Source organism: Carcharhinus amblyrhynchos, chromosome 18, assembly GCF_965287045.1.
Source record: "Carcharhinus amblyrhynchos chromosome 18, sCarAmb.v2.hapA, whole genome shotgun sequence".
NCBI lineage: Eukaryota > Metazoa > Chordata > Chondrichthyes > Carcharhiniformes > Carcharhinidae > Carcharhinus > Carcharhinus amblyrhynchos.
Window position 1 is genome coordinate 13,698,074 of NC_137341.1, and position 16,952 is coordinate 13,715,025.

The window sequence follows — 16,952 nt, forward strand, 5'->3', positions numbered from 1 at the left end:
AGCAGGGAGGACAGGGAGGGAGAACGCGAGTGGGATGGTCTGGGGTGACAGGCAGCAAGTGAGAGGGAAGGTTGTTGGGGGGAGGGTGCGGTGCAGCAAGTGGAGGAGGCAGTCAATTGGAGAACTGAGGTTGGAATTGTCGAGCAAGAAATGCAGAGAGCAGATGGGTCAGGGAAGGCAGCAAATGCGAGGGTCAAGGAGAGAGGCGTTGGCAAGTGGGATAGGCAGCGAGGGAGATGGCAAGGCAAAAATAACGTATTAAACCATTCTTTTTAATAAACAAATATGTTTAGGATGTAATATGTTGGTAGCCAATATTGTGGAATGAAGAAGAAAATGGTTGTGACATATCAGCTATATGTAGCCAAGTCAGTTGGAGAGTGCATCAAATGAATGCAGCCAAGTATTTTCTGGATGAGGGAGAAAAAAAAAAATCAATGAGCATATGACTAAGTCAACACTTCTCATGTGAGATTACAAATCAAGATAATGATCAAGGAGTCAGTCATTTGGTTTCCCTGACTGAGAATAATGGCATGCTTGATGAAATGTGTGAAATACATCCAAGATGAGAAGGAGGCGGCCGTTTGGCCTATTATCTTGGAAGGAGCTATCTAACTAGCTCTCCAACCATGCCCTTTCCATATAGACCTGCAAATTTTTTCTCTTCAAATATTTGTCAAATATTCTCTTGCAAGTCATTGTTCTGCTTTCACTCCCCTTCTAGACTGTAACTTGCCGTTTAATTGTTTTTTCAATGCTGTCTGTGGTAACTTGACCACAGAAAGGAGATCAAAATGCGTTGTGAAAGTTCTCTCATACAAAGAGTAAAATCGTTTAAAGTATGGACTCAAAATTGGGAGTAACTAGTTAAATTGAAATAACAGTCTCAGAAAGCATAAGTAACAGGAGTTAATGTACGAAATATACACAGGTAGCTAGAGCAATAACTGATGTTGTCACAGCACTTACTAATATCAACAATGGATTTAAATAAGATTACTTATATATCATAATAATAATATTCAATAACATGGTCCTTCATTGTTTTTCTAATTATCTTAAATCTTGCCTTCTGGTGACTGACCCTTTTGTCACTGAAAACAGTTCGTCCTTCATGATTTTATCAAGCGCCTTCATGATTTTATACATTTCCCCAAAGTTGATGCTCTAATTGTTGCAATTGGCAGGCTGCTGAAGAGACTCAAACATGGGACAAGTTCCTCTTGCAAGAACTGCTATACATCTGTTTATGTGGTGACAGATTTGTATAGTAGTTTACACAATGAATGGGGAAGATACTGTACAGTGAATTTATCCCAGTGTGACTGAATTCATTCATACCAGCTGTGCTTATTATTTTTCTGATTGCATATTCTATTTCCCAAGTTCCATATTCTGCAGTGTCCCATTGAATTTCACTGCTTGGTTCAATCATTCATGAGTGATATAAAGCTGCCTCAGCCATGAGGGTCTGCAGAGATGTGCTATGTATTACCATGATCAACCATGCAGAAATTCATTTGGTGTCTTACTAACTTAGATAAGCTGCTTCTTATGCCTGTCTGTTTTCTCTTTCATTTTGTCAAATAGTTGGGATTGAAGATGAATCTGATCTTAAGTTTATCATTGGGAATTGTTTTTGAATCGAAATTTGAGAGAAAACATCAATGAATTCAAAGAATGGTATCCTGAACTCCAGGTAAAAACCAAAAAGGAGCCCCATAAAACCAAATAGTAGCAATAAAAAAATCAAAAGTTGCCCTTGACAAAATTAAGCTAGGCAATATTTTTTGTTAAAAGGAGCCCCTGGCCTATATTCTGCTCATGTTTCCTTCCAACTCTGGCAGATGAACCACTCTCAGCAAGTCTTGTCTTGTGAAGGGAAGATGTGCCAATGTTCAACCTATCAAGTTCCATGTTGATCACAGCTATCTTGCAGGTGTTGTCAATTAGCTGCAATTTGTCTGTCATTTCTGTAGATATCGTCTTGATGTTCCAGCTTGCCAGCTAAAGAGCTGATATCTTCTATCTTTTCCTTTGTTTACCTGTTGTGATGGATGTGATCTACTTGTTGAGCTGAGAGTCAAAGTTCCAAACACCCACTGAAGCAAACGAACTGAGGCGGCTCAGCACCTCATGAATCAGAAGCTGGTTTAAGGCAGTTGACTAGTGGGATGCAATGGTCCCTCCTACTGTCAGAGACAGCCCATGGCACCTGTTCTCTAATCAATCAAGTTGGGCTTATCACTCATAACTGCAGTCTCTCATGTCACAGTAATACACTACAGCAAAATTGCAGTGTCCTCTCTAGCGCATAGGTCTGGCAAAATTAATGGAGACTCTGGGCTGCCCAAACATCATGAATCCCCTTCCCAGCCTCCCGAATTGGCCTAAAGAAGGTTTATCCAACCACTCTGCGTAAGGGAGGGGTCACGTAACAATTTTCACAAATTTCACATGAATTAAACAAAATTAAACATGAATTTCAAAAAAACACTTACGTTACAAAATAAACAATGTGCTGAGTAAACAAATTCAAAGCAATCACTGATAACTGAAAAGAATGAGTAAAAAATAATGATGATGATTAGGGTGCTTGAGTGTGACCATATGTGTATCTGGTACACTCCTAATCTCAGGAAGCTAGCTCATTCAGCCAGTATGGAGTGGGTGGCAGCGTGTGCTAGAATGTGGTGTGGGAATCTTGGGATTAGGAGCGAGTCAGACACACATTCACTTTCTTCTCTGTCTCTCTCACACACACCCCTGCTCCACTGCCTTTGCTCCCGAGGCCTACCCACCCCCTCGCTCTGAGGCTGTTTCCACAGCCTTGCTCAGAGGTCCATTATCTCCCCTCTTGCATTGAAGTCCTCCCAACCCCTCACTCTGAGGAAAACTTGCCCCACTTGCTCCGAGGACTGCTCTTTCACTTTCTCTGGAGCGTATTCTCCCCTGGCTCTGAAGCCCTCCCACCTCCTCACTGAGACCTGCTCTCCCCTTTCACTCCGAAGCCTGTTCCTCCTCCCTTGCTCCACAGCCCGCGCCCCCCTCCCCTCGCTCCGAGGCCCGGTCTTCCGCCCTTCGCTCCAATACCCGATTTTTCCCCCCACTCCAAGGCCCACTCTTCCCCTTTCATTCTGAGGCTCTCTCCCCCTCACTCCAGGCCAGCTCTTCCCTCCCACCCCTCACTCCGAGGGCCTTTCTTCCCCCCGCCCCTCGCTCCGAGGGCCTCTCTTCCCCCCTCGGTCCGAGGGCCTCTCTTCCCCCGTCTCTCGCTCCGAGGGCCTCTCTTCCCCCGTCTCTCGCTCCGAGGGCCTCTCTTCCCCCGTCTCTCGCTCCGAGGGCCTCTCTTCCCCCGTCTCTCACTCCGAGGGCCTCTCTTCCCCCCGCCTCTCGCTCCGAGGGCCTCTCTTCCCCCCGCCTCTCGCTCCGAGGGCCTCTCTTCCCCCCGCCTCTCGCTCCGACGGCCTCTCTTCCCCCCGCCTCTCGCTCTGACGGCCTCTCTTCCCCCCTCGCTCCGACGGCCTCTCTCTCTTTCTATGAGACCTGCTCTTCCCCCCTTGCTCCAAGTCCCACTCTCCCCCCTCGCTCCACATTCTACACTCTCCTCTTGCTCTCGTCCTGAGCCTGACCTTAAAAATTTACTTCCCTGTGGGTGTCTGCTTATCTAATCACAGGCAGGTTTCTCCCTGCATTGGCTGCTGATCAGACCCAGACTCTGATTGGAGGAGCAGCTTTACAGCCATTTTCAAATGTGAGTTGAAGTTTAGTGGGCCGTGTCCCAAAGCTTTAGGGGTCTACAATATAAATTGGATAAGCCTGGTCTACAGGAATGCAGAGCACAACGTCTGTCATATTTAAGCATTGCTCTGCCTTTGGGCTCCACAGTAAGAAGTCTCACATCAGATTAAAGTCCAACAGGTTTATTTGGTAGCAAACGCCACTAGCTTTTGCAGTGCTGCTCCTTCATCAGGGCTCCACTCCATGTTTTTTGTCAGGGTTTTTGTTCTTATTCTTCATCTTCCCTGTGGTATCCACTTGGTAGTGCAGTTATTTGCTCGTAACAGAATTTGGTTCTGAGATCCAGGTGTGCCTATGCCCTAACATTTCAGGGAACCAAACTTACAAGTTCCTCTGAAGCTATAGCCTGTGGCTGCAAGGAATCCTAATTCCGCCCGTCAATATGGGCAGAAAAAGAATTTAGCAATGGAGACGTTGTGTGTCAACAGTGAGAATTTTATACATTAGACTCTGCTTTTCATGTCGCTTCCAGCCAGCAGTGAGGGCTAAAAATAAGAAGTTCACTGGCACAAAGCAAGAAGCACACTAATTCTCTTTAGCCACCATGCACCTACACACTAAGCCAGTGATAGGCAACCTAGATCAGTGACCCCCTCTCATCTCAGATTAAAATTAGGCTTGTTCACTAACCATAATTGCATGAATAAGATTAAATACATGTAATACTAAATATTTCATAACAAGTTATGGAAAATGCTTAATCATTTATAAAATGATGGAATTGTCAACTTCAAATGGTAAAAACAAAATAAATATTTACGCTTCGGACGCAGAGGGAATACATGGCTCTCACAGTCAATGTTGTGTGCAATCAGCACCCATCTCACTTTACTGGCCCTTCCATTACATGAGTATCACTTCAGTCATATCGATAGGAAAAAAAACTATGCAGATGGAAATCAGGGAATGTGCATGGGTAATGGTCAACCAAAGTCTCTTGGGCCACACTCAGAACCCAGATGGGCTGCATGTAGCATCCGGGCTGCACTAAGCGCACCACATTGTCTTGTTGACACAGTCAAAGTATATATCATCACCCTCTTTGCTCCTGAAGCTTAACCCAATCCCTTATTTGCTGCCAGACAGCTCTTGGGTTTCCAATTTACATCAATTACCATCGTATTTGCCAGCCTTATTTCCCTCTTCACATCCCCGCTCCCCCAACATACTGCATTTGGCCAAAGAAAGGTTTCAGTCATATATTTTTGTATCTAAAACTACACAACCGTTTTTTCAACTTTTAGTTTTCATATTCTGTTTAATTACCTTGTAACCTTGGTTGATACCATTTATGAACTGCTGCGGAGGAGGATCCCATGTAAACTTGATAGCAGTGGAGTTCACAGCTTCAACTTCCACATTCTGTGGGGGTGCTGTCGGCACTGCACACAACCAGAACAACCAGTCACATTCTTTTTCACTTCTCAACTACCAAATATACCTAATAACAGTTAATAAGCTTTGCAAATTATAAATTGGTCTGAACTATAGCTGCAAGACAACATTTAAATGCACAAACATCCTTAAATTGTCAAACTGACAAGCATTTTCTGTTTTGCAAAGTTCTGTGAGCAAGGAACAATAGAGTCTGGACTATTTGAACTGTTATTTACTTAAAGAAATATGATATTTTGCCCTTAAAATGACACAGTAATGCTGGAAAGGAATATATTGTGCATTATATTGTTTAATACTCTTTGCCTGATAAAACAGTTCATCATCTGACTTAGTGAGAGAAATGTCACAGGAAATTGCATGGAGCCTGAAATTCACAAGCACATGCCAACCTGCAAAGTTCCCTGACCAAACAGTAATTAACCTCTCAATGCCAGGAGCTACTGTTTACTTGAATGCAATTAGGCTTTCTGGCCTTAATTGGTCTTCATAAAATCAAAGCAGAATAATACCAATGGCCTAGGAGATCTGTTAAAATGTATTTTGTGTAGAACATCACATCTCATTGGAGGAATGTTAATGAAAACTAGTGGGAGTGGTGCAGGCTAATTCACCTTTCCTTTCGGGGGGTAGTCTGTCTGAAAGTCTCACTCTGCACATTAATCCATTTGAAATGCTCAGACTAGCAATCACAATGCAGTTGTAGAAGTAAAAGGCATATCATGTGGAGAAAATACACGCCAATATGAAAATACCACTGAACAGTCAAGTCCAATTCCCCAAGCTATACTGAAACTTGTTTCCTTTTACTTTGCACTATAAAACTTAAAATTTTGGTTTATAAAATATAATAATTTTAAAAAAATTACTTCTGGCAATGTTGGAATATGGGATGATGGGGTTCAAAGTCACATCCATAATGACTTCCTAATCATCTGTGAGCCAACAAGAGTTGGCTAAACATTATCAATTGGAAGGATAAAAAATCTGGTCAGTCATTTCTTGTATACATTTTCTTAATTGTGCCACTAGCATGGTCTGCCCACATGCTGCCTACTCATTGTGTCAGCTAAAGAAATGGAGCAGGTCACAATGGTATCTTACCAAGGGGAGGAAATAAAACTTAAAATTTTCCTAAACCTGACTGTAAAATACAAGGTTAACATCAGAAGCATACATGATATTAATGGAAAACAATGTAACATCACATGAAGAGATGCAAGAGAAATATGGAAGGTGAAGCTCTAACTTTGTGTAGAGGTCTACATACGTACACGCTTGCTGTAAGTAAGACTAATGGTTTTGAGAAACTACAGACTTGAGTAGCATACCTTGGGAGAATAGGCAACCCCCCAATGCTTTTCTTGACAGTCACACAGCACACCAATGGCTGGTGTCTAATTCGAACAAAATTCTGCAGCAAATTATTGCATAAACTTGAGACTTAATCAAGCTGCAATTCATCCATTAGTTTTAAGAGTTATTCAAGGTAATCATGCAGATGGTTAAGATTTAACATTTAATAACCCTGATTCACTAATTCAAGGACACTGATGTTAATCTGGTACCCAACGCTTCATTCATACAAAGCTTCTTTGGGGACCACTGAAAGTTCAGAAACTACAATTTCAAATTAGAATGCAGTGGAGCTGTGGCAAAGAGTTTCCAGGTGGAAAAATCAAATGAGAAAAGTAACTGCAATGAGACTAACACGTTCAATTACCATTCCTGCCTTTATGACAAAACAATTGAAAGAAGTCAAACTGACTGGAAAATAAATTATGGAATTAGTGCTTGGACTTGATAGGGAGAAAGCTTGGTTATTTTAATTACTTGAAGTTACTTGTTCAAATTATTATTCATGTTGTGGCAATGCATACACAGACAAAAACAACCTACTGGTCTCAAAGCAGTTGCTCATGGACTTGATCATTATCTTGAAAACAAATACATTATCATAACACTATTAGAATTCTGGAACCCAGGAAAACATTTGGAGTTACTCATGTTAATTTTTGTAAATATAATGAGCCAAAGACTTGATTATCTTACCACTGGTAAATCTTTGTAACTGGTTCTTCTCCTACAATTGAAACAATGGAAACATAAAATGTTGAAGAGTGATTTTGAGGTCTCACTCTGACTCATTACTGGATAGCTGCAAAGTAGCAAGTCTGCTGCATCTGTCCAGTACCACTGGAATTCCTTGGTCTGGGCACTTGTTGCAAATGCCTGACAAAGGGAAAGAGCCTTCCTAACTGATGGCCTCAGCTTTCCTGTTACTTCTGAAATACAGCAGCGTGATTTTGGAATGGTGGGGGCTATGTTTCTGGAGAGGTGTGGGGGAGAAATGGTGGGGGGCGGGGGCTATGTTGCTGGAGGGGTGTGGGGGAGAAATGGGGGGGGACTGTGTTGCTGGGAGCCTGTGGACAGGGAATGGTGGGGGCTATGTTGCTGGAGGGGTGTTGGGGAGGAATGGGGGGGCTGTGGAATTGCTTCAAGGCCTGAAGATTGCCTCATTATATTGACAATAGTTAATGCAGACCTTCTTGGTGATTCTCAATGGCTTGTTGCTGGATCCTTCTAAACCTAATTTTAGGCTAATCGGCACCCTATAGCCACAGATGAAAGGGAGCCCAGGACTGACCGCTCTTGTTCTTCTAGGTGGCAGAGGTTGCAAGTTTGGAAGATGCTGTTGAAGCAGTACTGCTGCATTGCTGCAGTGCATTTTTCATCTTGGTACTATGACCTTGGTGGGCCTTTGGTGAAAGTTTAAGGTTCTGGGTGTGGTACCAATCAAGAGGGCTGCTTAATCCAAGATAGTGCTGAGATCGCGTGTTGTTGGAGATGCATTCACTAAGGCAAGTGGGAATATTCCTGAATTGTGACTTCTAGATAGTGAATAAGCTTGGGGCATGAGGGGCAAGGTATATTTTGCAAAGTTTTCAGCCTTTGACCTGCTCTTATAGACACAGCATTTATGTCGCTCTTCCAATTAAGTTTCTGCTCAATGGCAACCCTCAGATATTGATGGCTGGAAATTCAGCAATGGTAATGCAATGTCAAGGAAAGATAGTTAAATTCTCTCTTGTTAGAAACGGTTCTGCTTTTATGTGGCAGGAATTCTGTTTGCCACTTACCTGTCTAAGCCCGAAAGCTGTTCAGGTCTTGCTGAATGTGGACATAGACTGCTTCATTGTCTGAAGGATTGCAAATGGAACTAAATATAGTGCAAATCATCACAAATATCCCCACGTCTGATGTTATGATGGAGAGAAGGTCATTGATGAAGCAGCTGAAAATTGTAGAATTCTGATAGTGCAGACGGAGGCCATTCATTCCATCCAGTATGCACCAAGTCTCCAACAGAGAATTCCACCCAAGACCTTTTCCTTAACCACACATATTTACCCTGCTAATCCCCCTAACCGACACATCTTGGGACACTAAGCAGCAATTTAGCATAGCCAATCCACCGAACCTGCATACCTTTGGACTGAGAGAGGAAACTGGAGCACCCAGAGGAAACCATGGTTGAGCCTAAGACCTTGCCCTGAGGAGCTCCAGCACCAATGTCTTTGGCTGAGCTGATTGGCCTGCAAATACCATAACCATCTTTCTTGGTGATAGGTATAACTCCAATAAGTGGAGGATTTTCCCCTGATTTTCTTTTATCTTGCATTTTTACTCAGGTTCTTGATAGTACAGTCAATCAAATGCTGCCTTGATGACAAGATCAGTCACTCTCATCTTGCCTCCATAATTCAGATTTTTGGACCCATATTTGGACCCAGGCTGGAATGAACTTTGTAGCTGGTGACCCTGATGGAACTCAAATGGAGTGTCAGTCAGCAGGTTTTTGGTGAGTAAATGCCACTTGATAACACTGTAAATGACACCTTCCATAAGTCTGTTGATGATTGAGAGTAGACGGATGATGTGATAACCAGACAGCCTGGATTTGTTCTGCTTTTAGTAGATAGGACATGGACAAGTTTCCACTTGGTCAGATCGATGTCTGTGTTAAAGCTGTATTAGAACAGCTTGTCTTCAGAACTACATCATGGCCTATACTTTTTGCTGTATTCTGGGCATGTGCAGACTTAAGGGGTTGCTGACAGAATGAAGTAATGATGGCCAACACTGGCAGTTTGCCATCAATACTATTCCAAAATCCAGGCCTACCTTTCCGTGCTGATTTTTCTGTATCTTATCATCTAGTCTCTTGCCGAGAAATTGAGAATTTTCAGACAGCTGCTCATTGACTGAAACCTACCTCAGATTCATACTCTGAAGGGACAGATCATATTATACCCAATTTCACTTTAGCAGCTTTATTTACATAAACTTCTCATGTCAACTAATCTCAGGCTATGCCGATTCTGACCTCTTCTCCACGGCAAGTATCTGAGCAGGGGGTTTAAAGGAATAGTCCAGATTAAAACGGGTTTGATTTACGCAGCTCAAAATCCCAGATTACTGGAACAAGTGCCACAGGAGATCTGGTATTAAAAATACATTTGTTCTGCAATCGCTGTAGCGATGGGTCTTACTCTCAGGACACATGAAAATTTGAATTTTTCAGCCATCCCGTTGATGAGATTCATCAATCTTCAGATAATCTGTTCCATGGGAAAACAGTGATATTAAACATAAAACAAAGACAGGGTGGGTTTGATCATTTATAATACTTCTGCATTTCACCACAACTCCACTAAAGAAAATTTGTTTCCATTTCACTGAGCAAAGACGGACATCAATGTCAACTTTATCAAATGCCTGGGGCTCACTATGTTGCTGCCTAGTTGAAGCAGCTGTAAATAGGACAATGGCAGCTCCCAAGGGAATGAATGCCAGTGAGTCAGGAAAGACATAATTTTCTGAAAAGTAAATCTTTGAAATGATTTTCTCACCTCCCTGCAGTGTATACTCAGCTGCTGCCCTGCTGTATGCACCAAGCCCAGCACTATTGTATGCTGCAACTTGGATTTCATATTGGGTCCAAATGATGAGGTCCTTAAGCAGGCAATAGGTCACTTCAGGGCTAGTGATGTTCTTAAGCTGGTATCCACCTGGAAGACCTGCAAGTCGATACCTACAAACAAAGAGTGAAGCTCAAAAGTGGCATTATAGAAATTGCAGTAGGATTGGATGCACTTCAGACGTATAAATAAAGCAGTGAATGAAGTTAGCATGCTATGATACAGTTATACAACTTTAAATAAATATAAGTTGTAACAATATGCTATATAGAACATGTCAAAAATGGTCCAGATCTTATATTTTTTCATACCTCTGAAAGGAATTTTAACACTTTGTAAAAGATTGTTAATAGTTCACTATTATTAAAAGTGATTTATTTTCTAGTTTGGAGGACACCATTAAAAAATATCACAAAATACTGAGACGTCGATTTCCCAATGTTTATATTGTCCCTAACATGATAATTAAAGCAACACATTTGATAATTGTGATGGGCGAAAATAAAAAGAGGTAGATTGTGATCACTTTAATATATCACTGCTTGTTGACTACATAGATATAAATATTTATTACCTTGGGACTGGGCATAAACTGGTCATCTGTGCCACTGAATTTGTCAAATATTTGGTATGGAAATAAGACCTGGTTTATAGCATGTATTGCTTTTACAAAGTGGGAAAATTTAAATAACAATTTTGAAATGTTTTGAACATTTCTGAAAGCACCAAGGAATGAACAGCAAACAAAACTCAAATCCAAGTTCAGGGAGTTAATTGACAAACCACGTTCTTCTGCTTTTTACAGTTGCTTTATCGTATCATGCCTGTCCCTTGAACTAATTTTATTAGTTGTTTTTCAATATTGGTGTCATTAATATCCTGGGATAATTTGGCTGTTTTCATTAGAACTTCTCTTCAGTGTGATCATTGTAAATCATGATAATTGTGATAAATGAAAAGAACAGCAGTGGGCTAAACTGCTGCACGCCATCTCCACCATTGTCTACACCTACCCTGCACAGCTGTTAAGATATTCCATCTGGAATCATTGCAGGGGCAGTGGGAATTGCACCACATTCTTCATCAATTTTTTGCAGCTGATTAAAGCAAACAATGTTGAGACCAGGGAACGGATCATCTTGGACCATGGACACTCAGTGTCAGCTTCAAGCATGCCAATGACAGTGCAGTACATTAAGACAAAAAGATAAACTCCTTTTTACCACTACTATGATACGCTACACCATCATTTGATTGTTTCCATTTCCCACATCTGCAGCCCCCATGAGGATGACAATTTCATGTTAATTTGGGTCAAATTACGAGCAATTTTGTGCTGTGTTCTATGCACATTAGCAACTAGATTGTGACCAACTGAAATCAGCTTCACATGGGACTTTTACAGCCAGCAGAGAAAGCACATTTTCATTCATCAGTCCATGATAGATTTAATCTTGATCCCAGAGGTGCAAAAACACTGTTAACCTATTGCACACAGCAGTCCCTCCAAGAATTGACTCAACGCAACATTTTTAAAAAACCTGGGGAAAGTGTTCAGTTTCCACAAACAATAGTTACAACATCAATGGTGGTTTACAATGTTATTCTGAACTTGCACTGTGTTATTTTATTAAAACTTCCTTTTCTAAAAGAAATCATTCCAGATCTTTTCCCACCCTCATTGATTGGGGGAATCTGTTGGCAGGCAAAGGGACATCTGGTAAGTGGGAGGTTTTCAAGTGTGTTAACCAGGGTTCAGGGTAAGCACATACATTTTAGAGTGAAAGACAAGGTCCAGAAGAAAAAGAAGGCATATGACTTGCACAGACAGCTAGGATCAAGTGGACCCCCTGAGAGTATACAGGGTGTCAGAGTTGAGTTAAGAGAGAAATCAGGAGGGCAAAAAAGGGACACAAGATTGCTTTGGCAGATAAGGCAAAGGAGCATCCAAAGTGCTTCTGCAAGCATATCAAGGCAGAAAAATCCCCGAGACCTGATGAAATGTATGCCAGGACATTGTGGGCAGCTACGTCGGAAATTGCAAGTCCCCTAGCAGAGATATTTGAATCATTGACAGGCACAGGTGGGGTGCCTGAAGATTGGAGGGTGGCAAATGTTGTGCCTTTGTTTAAGAAGGGCTGCAGGAAAAAGCCTGGGAACTACAGGGCAGTGAGCCTAATTGTCTGTAGTGGGTAAGTTATTAGAACGTATTCTGAGAGACAGAATCTACAGGCATTTAGCGAGGCAAGGACTGATTAGGGACAATCAGCACGGCTTTGTGAGTGGAAAATCATGTCTCATGAATTTGATTGCGTTTTTTGAAAAGGTAACCAAGAAGGTAGGTGAGGCCTGTGCAGTCAATGTTGTCTACATGGACTTTAGTGAGGCCTTTGACAAGGTGCCACATGGTAGGTTGTTGCAAAAGGTTAAATCTCACAGGATCCAGGGTGAGGTAGCCAATTGGATACAAAATTGGCTTGACGACAGAAGACAGAGGGTTGTTTTCAAACTGGAGGCCTGTGACCAGCGGTGTGCCTCAGAAAATGGTGCTGGGTCCACAGTTATTTGTAATTTATATTAATAATTTGGATGAGAATTTAGGAAGCACGGTTAGTCAGTTTGCAGATGACACCAGATTGGTGGCATCTGGTGTCATCTGAAAAAGGTTATCTGGATTGCAACAGGATCTTGATCAATTGGGCCAGTGGGCTGATGAATGACAGGTGGAGTTTAATTTAGATAAATGCAAGGTGATGCATTTTGGTCGATTGAACAAGGGCAGGACGTACTCAGTTAATGGTAAGGCATTGGGGTGAGTTACAGAACAAAGAGATATAGGGGTTAAGATTCATAGCTCCTTGAAAGCGAAGTCACAGGTAAACAGGGTGGTGAAGAAGACATTCGGCATGGTTGGGTTCATTAGTCAAAACAACTTCATTAGTCAAAACAAAGAAGTATTCCAACTTCTTGTTGTAGTCGGAATACTGTTCTGGTCATCCTATTATAGAGAGGGTATTACTAAACTAGAAATAGTACGAAAAAATTTGCTAGGATCTTACCAGGACTTGATGATTTGAGTTATAAGGAGAGGTTGGATAGACTGGGACTTTTTTCCCTGGGGTTTGGGAGGCTTAGGGCAAATTTATAGAGGTCTATAAAATAACATGGGGCATAGATAAGGTAGATAGTTAACATCTTTTCCTAAAGATAGGGGAGTTTAAAATTAGAGGGTATAGGTTTAAAGTGAGAGGGAAGAGATATAAAAGGATCCAGAGGGGAATTTTTTCACACAGAGAATGCTGAGTGTCTAGAAAGAGCTAGAAGTAGCAGAAGTAGCAGAGAAGGGTACAATTTCATCTTTTAAAAAGCATTTACACACGTTCATGGTTCTGATGGGTATAGAGGGATATGGGCCAAACATGGGCAATTGGGAATAACTTCGTGGTAAAAACTAGGCAGCATGGACAAGTTGGGCTGAAGTGTTTCCATGTTGTAAACATCTATAGCTTCTGTTGTGCCATGTATGAAGGTAAAATACATGTTTAATGTAATGTAAAAAGACCAATAATTGATAATACATTAAGATTCCTAATGACTTGCTACATTTTTCTTTAAAACCTTTTGCTGGCAATTCTCCTACCTGGATTCCACTTTTTTATCAGGGGATTTTGCTTGATTTGGGAGAGTTTATTACAACTTTACACTTTACCTGAGGATGTATCCTTTAAGGACCCCATTGATCTCTTGCTCTGGGGGAGGCTGCCACTGTACCATTATGGATTGGTTTGTTCGACCACTGGCCACAATATTCTGAGGAGGACCGCTAGGAGGCTCTTCAGGTAATAGAAGCCTGAAACAAAACATATTGTGCAATGCATCAAAATATTAGATAAGCAGAAAGCTAGAATAACACATTATCCTATTGTTGAACAGTCCATGTATGTAGGTAAGAAAAACAGTCAAATATTGGCGCTACCTTTTCCAATCTATGTTCTTTAAAACGTGAATAAATTGCACCATGGAGAATTAGAAAATGCTCTGTGACCTGATTTAAAGTTGGTTGGGGGGCAAGGAAGCAATGTTGCCTTTAGGAAGGTTTTTTAGCAGTTATTTTGCTTTGCAAACTCATTTCTAGAACTTCTGGTGAGATGCTGAAATTTTCCACATCTGTGAAGAAGTCATATTATCTGCTTAAACAGTTTAAAAAATATATCTTTCTTAACAAGATAGACTTAGGGATGTGGTTCATCAGAAGCAAACAACTTGATGTTAGTAAAAATGTTTGGCAATGTCCCTTTAAAACTCATTTCTGAATTGCTGGGCGGGATTTTCCAGCCCTTCCCGCTGGTGGGACCAGAAGTCAACGGGGATTTAAATGGATTGCTGCATCCAGTGCAAAATAGCCCTTGATAGGACTGGGAGGTAACAGCAATTAACTGTGTTACTCTCTACAGATGCTCCATGACCTGCTAAGTATTTCCAGCATGTTTGTTTTTATTTCCGATTTCCAGCATACTCAATATTTTGTTTTTGTCTCTTTAATACTCTGCTAGTCAGTCTACTTCTATCAATTTCTCAATATCTTTAGGTTATAGTTGGCCTGCCACTGTTCCTCAAGATTATTTGAATTTGAATGCTTTCCAAAATGGGACAAATGTTATTTTATGGGAGAAAGGGGTAATGCAAAGATATGGAGAGAAAGCAATATGAAGGAAGAAAATTCAACACATTTATTGAACCAAAATAATTGAAGTCCACACACATGATGCCCTCCATCTGTGCTGTAACCACTCTATGATTCTGTAATAAGTGTGAGTGGATGTGTGCATTTATATTGCTTTTTTTGCTCAAGTCCTTCCCGTTCCTTTCACATAGTTGGATGAAGAGAAAGATTGAACATTCCTGCTGATGAAAAGAGTCATTCGTTACCTTATATGCGTGTTTTTACCAAGTTAAGAATAGAAGAATGGAAAATGAATTAATTTTATATGGGTGAAAACAATTTGTGCTAATTTCCATAGTGGCACACAATTAATGATGTGATTATCCCTAAAGATAAGGGCCTATAAATTGGATCAAACCTGAATTGGATTGCAATCTGGGTTGCTTGTTGCCGAAACTAGCTGATAGTCCACTGGCCTTATTCATGTATCGCCCACAAGCTGCAGGGATCAGTTGCAAACCTAAAGGGTTTGATTCTACTTGTGAAGTACATAATATAAACAGCTTTTTTTTTAAGCATTTCCATTTTCTCTCTAATAACAAAAAACAGATTCCCCAGATATATTAAGTATTTTTAAAATATTTTTCTCAATCACACAGCTTTGAGAAAACCATTGGATATAGCTTCTAAACACAAAGGAATCGAAACAGTTTCTCCTGATCATTATTATCCACATTTTCCTTAAATCCAAAAACAAACCAGCATTGCAGCTATTAATAAGAAATTGCAAGCACACAGCTGTATTTGTGGCTGATAAGAAGTGGCAGTGTTTGAATTCACATGTCTATTTAGGCGATAATATTATCAAAAGTTTTTCCTCCTTTTTTATTAAATTTTAGTGACGTCAGTTGCAGCTCTCACCATCCCCCACTCCCCCTTCCTCTTAAAATCATTTTTGATTTTCTTCAAGTAACAGTAAGGATTTACACGATTTTGAGCGTGTGCTGACATATGTTGAAATTCTAAATTCTCAGGGCAATTGTAGGAACATAGGAGCGGGAGCAGATCGTTCAGCCCTTATATATATTTTATACTCCATACCAAAATCATTCTTTTGATGTTCTCCCTGCTCACAATCTGGGGGAGGGAATCGAAGGGGAGCTTTGAAGCACTGCACTTAGTCAATCACCGAAAACTTAAAAGGTGGATTTTTTTTTTAGTTCTTTTCCCAGTAAATAGGAATGGATAGATAACTAAACTTGTCAACAATAATTAGTGCAGAATAAATTTGTTCGTTCTTCATAAAGCTATAATTCATTTGGCATATTATTTGCAATCAGAAAAAGCATTTTATCAATTGAAAATACACATCGCCTACTTTTGTTTCAAAGAACTGTGACCAAACAAGCTTGGTGAACAGTAAATTGCTATTGAGTTTTGCATTCCCTTATATGATGTATAATTTATGTAGAAATTACAGCATAGAAAATGGTTATTTAGCCCAACTGGCCCACATTTTAAATGTCTTCTCACTTTATTTCTAACCCTATTAGCAAATTCTTCCTCTGTCATGAGCAAATCTACTTGTCACTTAAGTGCATCCGTACTGATAGCCTCAACTAGTCCAGTAGTGGGGAGTTCCAGCTTCTCAATTCTCTGAGTAAAAAAGTTTCTCTTGAATTCCTTGACTGTCTTAAAAGAACATAAGAAATAGGAACAGGAGTAGACCATGTGACCCCTTGAGCTTGCTCTACCATTCAGTACAATTGTAGCTGACCTTCAATTTGAACTTCACTTTCCCACTCATTCTCCCTATCCTGAGACACCAAAAGTCTATCTAACTCAGCCTTAAATACATTGAAGACGGAGCATTCATAACTCTCCAGACTAAAATTTCCAAAGATGATAAACGTTGGAGTGAAGAAATGTCTCCTCATCTCTGTCCTAAATGATCCTAAGATGATGCTTATGTGTTCCATGTTCCCCAGCCAAGGGAAACGTAGATTTTCGGAGCTAGAGTATGTCATTTGGCCTGTTGAGCCTGCTCCACTATTCATTTTGATCATGGCTGCTCATCACTCATTAGCCTGATTCTGCCTTGGTCCAAT

At 40.8% G+C, this 16,952-nt stretch overlaps 1 protein-coding gene across 1 annotated transcript in view; it reads right to left on the minus strand.

The window, feature by feature from the left end:
• The window catches only part of sdk1a (sidekick cell adhesion molecule 1a), an 815,932-nt gene that overhangs the window by 185,209 nt on the left and 613,771 nt on the right, over positions 1-16,952 (minus strand). The window contains exons 16-18 of the mRNA XM_080206403.1: positions 13,891-14,031; positions 10,113-10,294; positions 5,071-5,186 (exon numbers count right to left, since the gene is read on the minus strand). Coding sequence (XP_080062529.1) covers positions 5,071-5,186; positions 10,113-10,294; positions 13,891-14,031 — 439 coding nt within the window. The remainder of the gene's footprint in view (positions 1-5,070; positions 5,187-10,112; positions 10,295-13,890; positions 14,032-16,952) is intronic.